The sequence below is a fragment of the Pinus tabuliformis genome, chromosome 9 (genome assembly GCF_031772625.1).
Source record: "Pinus tabuliformis cultivar Carrire ecotype Pingquan chromosome 9, CPIR1, whole genome shotgun sequence".
NCBI lineage: Eukaryota > Viridiplantae > Streptophyta > Pinopsida > Pinales > Pinaceae > Pinus > Pinus tabuliformis.
The window spans coordinates 1,835,533,255-1,835,537,043 of record NC_142307.1 but is presented as its reverse complement, the minus strand read 5'-3'; the positions used below and the strand labels follow the sequence as shown (position 1 = coordinate 1,835,537,043).

Below are 3,789 nucleotides of genomic sequence, written 5' to 3'. Positions count from 1 at the left end.
TAGCACCGCTTATCATCCCCAAACAGACGGCCAAACTGAACGGGTAAATCAGGTTGTGGAGGACATGCTGAGAGTCTGCGTTATGATGAAGCCAACCCAGTGGGAGGACTACCTCCACCTAGTCGAATTCGCCTATAACAATGGGTATCACTCCTCAACTCGGATGAGTCCTTTTGAGGTTATGTACGAGCGGAAGTGCCGCACACCCGCAAGCTGGGGTGGACCGGAGGACAAGTTGCGAATTGGTCCCGATATGCTCAAAGAAATGGAGGATACGGTAAAGAGGGTGCGTGCCAACTTAAAAGCCGCACAGGATAGACAGAAAAGTTTCGCAGATCGAAAGAGAAGATTCAAGGAATTTCAGGTTGGGGATCATGTATTTGTAAGAATCCAACCAAGAAGGAGTACCTTGCAGTGGAGCGGATGTGCCAAACTAGCACCTCGCTACTTTGGACCTTTTCAGATCTTGGCAAAAGTGGGGCCGGTAGCTTACCAACTTGCCCTACCAAGCCATATTAGGATTCACAATGTGTTTCACGTATCTGTATTAAAGCAATACGTTTACGATCCTAAACATGTGATTCAATGGCAGAATGTTCGGGTAAGGATTAATCTGGTCATTATAGATAAGCATTGTTTCTAAGCTGAAAAATAATTAAATTTATTGCTGATTGCAGGTCGAGCCGGAAGGCGAGGTTCTGGTCGAACCACTGACCATTCTAGACCGGAGAGAAGTGCAGCTGCGGAAACGGGTTATTTCCCAAGCTAAAGTGCAGTGGCAGCACTATGGACCAGAAGAGGCTACTTGGGAGGATGAGGAACTCCTTAGAGAAGCTTACCCAAACTTGTTTAATGGAGACAGACATCGGGACGATGTCCAATCTCAGGAGGGGGAGATGTAATAACCCCAGGACATGTAAATTTGAAAGTTTACTATGGTAAAAAGACAGTAATCAGTTGTTGTTATGTTTAAACAAAACTGTGACAAACTATTTTAATTAAGTAATTTAAATATTTCTTGGAATTGCTGGCAGCCTCTAAGAGGTGAAATTTAAAGAAAATGATCAGTTGTGATAACTGATGGAACTACCCTCTAAAGCAGGAAAAGTCCTGGCTGAGGGGTTTCTGTGCTGTAGAGACAGACAGAAGAGAAAGAAAATCTTTTCCAAGAACAAGAAGAGAAAAGAAAGAATGAAGGGGTTAAGTCTGATGAGGATCAGATAACCTGGCACAGAGGTGCACAAAACCTGTTGAGGGCTGAAGGCCTGCAGGATGGCTCGGGGGGAGAATTCCATCTGAGTGATGGGTCTCATGGCTGGGTGGACGAGCAGAACTAAAGTTCAGGTGACTTATTTGTTTGAGAACCATTCCCAATTCGGGCGAACCAGGTACGGTCTCAAAACTGTAAAGCCACTGAACAGTAAATGTACATGCATTAATTACTAAGAGAATCAAATAGGAAATACGCATTATATTTCCTTAGAAGCTGTAGCTTAAATATGATTATGCAGATGCGGTTCTTCTCTGTGTGGTAGTATGTCATTAGCAAAAGAGAGCCACTGCAGAATATCCAATACATTAGGGTAATAGAACAGGAAAGAAATTATCAAGGTTCGGTATTAGTTGACAGAGTCGAAATACCCTCACGGGTTGAATACAGAACTCTGTTAACAGTAAACATAATACTAATTGCTTGAAAGGAACTAAAACCTTACAAAGATAAATTGACCGAATACGAGGGTTAGAACCTCTGAAAACCAGGTCCGTTGATAAATGATTGATATCATCGATAAAAGAATCTCAAAACCCTACTGACACTGAATAAGATCATGTCGTGAAAAGAACATGCAGATGTTCAAATAACTAGAGGGTATCGATAAAACTGTATAACAGAAGCAGGAATATGCCAATATCCTTTGGCTGTGAACAGAGGTGAAAACATTAGCGAATAGCAGTAAGTAGCTAGTTCGTAATTTAATACAGAAAAGAAACACATATTCCTTATAAGTCCCGTGTATGCAAATATGTAAGGGCATTCTGTTGCATTTACATTCCATGTATATATATATCTGTGATAAAGATGCAAGTAGTATATACACCTGTACATGAGATTATAACCAAAGGAATACAATCATGTAGATAACTATTCCGTATAACTTCGAAAAGATTACTAAACCATATGCAGATCTGTGCATGCAACCAAATGGGTCAAACACAGAATAACCATAAAAACTGTGCGTAAATTCTTTGGAGAGTGAAAGAACAGTAAAACGACAATATCGGGATGCATGTGATGTAACCGGTACCAAACCATGACTACACAGAGAAGACTGTAAATTATGGTAGCATAAGAATAATAAGGGGTCGCTGTTCTTTGAAACATGTAACCCCAGCTGTAACAGGTAAACCCTATGATCAACAATGATATTAATCAAACCGAGAACAGAGTAACATCTATTAACAAAACAGCATTGCTATGAGATTATATAAGTTCAATACTCTGTCTATACATAACCCGAGGAATAACTTGGCTATCTCCTCAGCCACAAGTGCAAATACAAATAACATAGGGAGGTAACCCTGGAATGAAAGAAATTAGATTCATGGCAAGTATAAGCTACAGTGAATCGGTTGCAGGGTTTGAGCGTGGAGGCTCAACCCGCAACTAGAAATTATAACAAATATATGCATCTATTAACTCAGATAAGTCTTGCCGGAAGGCATAGCTCTGTAACAAAATATAAATTATGAACATCGGAGCAGAACAAAAGCCTTTGGAAACAATCAGTTATCCACAGTGCGTTGTCAAATAACCTAAGGACATGAGGAGGCAACCATGAGGGTTCTCGACAGAGAGTACCTCGGCAAATAACACAAGAAGGCCCGCGTTGGTGCGGAGGCCTGCAATACCGAATACCATGACTTAAAATCTAAGGATTTATGAGATTGAAGAACAGACAACTGTGTCGAGATTCACTACCTGTAACCCTGAAGGTTGAGCCGTCGTATGAGGCCAGCTTTGCTCCATGGAAGAGCATGCGTGCGCCGACTGAAACCATAACAGCAGAAGACCAAGCGTTAATGAAAACAATCTGATATTCTCTGCGAAATTAAGAGGACATAGTAAATTGTTTAACCCAATACAACTAAAGGCTGAGATTCATACCTGTAAAGGTCAGAGGACGGGTTTGAATAACTTCTGAACATTCGCTGAGCAGAGTGGTGTTGCCGGTAGAAGAGACCCCAGGCGGGTATACAGAGCCGGAGCCGAGTAGAAGTGAGCAGGTAAATGAACCCGGAAGCGTAGGAAGGGGTATAAGTATTCCCTTAAACCCTTGACCACATAACAACCGTTGGATTGCAGGATTAGATCTGGACCATGGAGTTAAAGCGGGAATGGAGATCGTCAATACCGAGATCCCCGCGCCCAAGGTGTCACATGGCTGGAGAAGCCAGAGACCACCACATAACCCTCTCCGGACTGGTGTCTTAAAGACGAAAGTGCAGCGGTGGTTGTGAGCACTGTGACCGGACCATCACAGGCCATGTCACGTTAATACAAGTGTTAATGCAAGTATCCGTTGATAAAAGCCGTGGCAAGACCCTATCTCATAAGTCTACATCTATATAAACTCCGCGGGTAGACATACCTTTACACATGGTGCATGAGCATTGGAAACATAACGAATGTAGCCGACCACTATACATAGTGTGTGAGTATTAAAACATGACAAATATAGTTGACTATTCCTTGATAACATACGATGGTTGAATGCATACGAATTTCAA

General features: G+C 41.9%; 1 protein-coding gene across 1 annotated transcript; it reads right to left on the bottom strand.

Moving 5' to 3' along the window:
• Window positions 1-2,699: 2,699 nt before the first annotated feature.
• On the bottom strand, window positions 2,700-3,547 carry LOC149156131 (uncharacterized). The gene is made up of 4 exons (XM_089444652.1): window positions 3,472-3,547; window positions 3,167-3,334; window positions 2,981-3,049; window positions 2,700-2,901 (listed from the first exon to the last, which is right to left on the bottom strand). Exons 1-4 carry the CDS (start codon window positions 3,545-3,547, stop codon window positions 2,789-2,791), a joined length of 426 nt encoding a protein of 141 aa, XP_089300778.1. The 3' UTR covers window positions 2,700-2,788.
• Window positions 3,548-3,789: the final 242 nt, after the last annotated feature.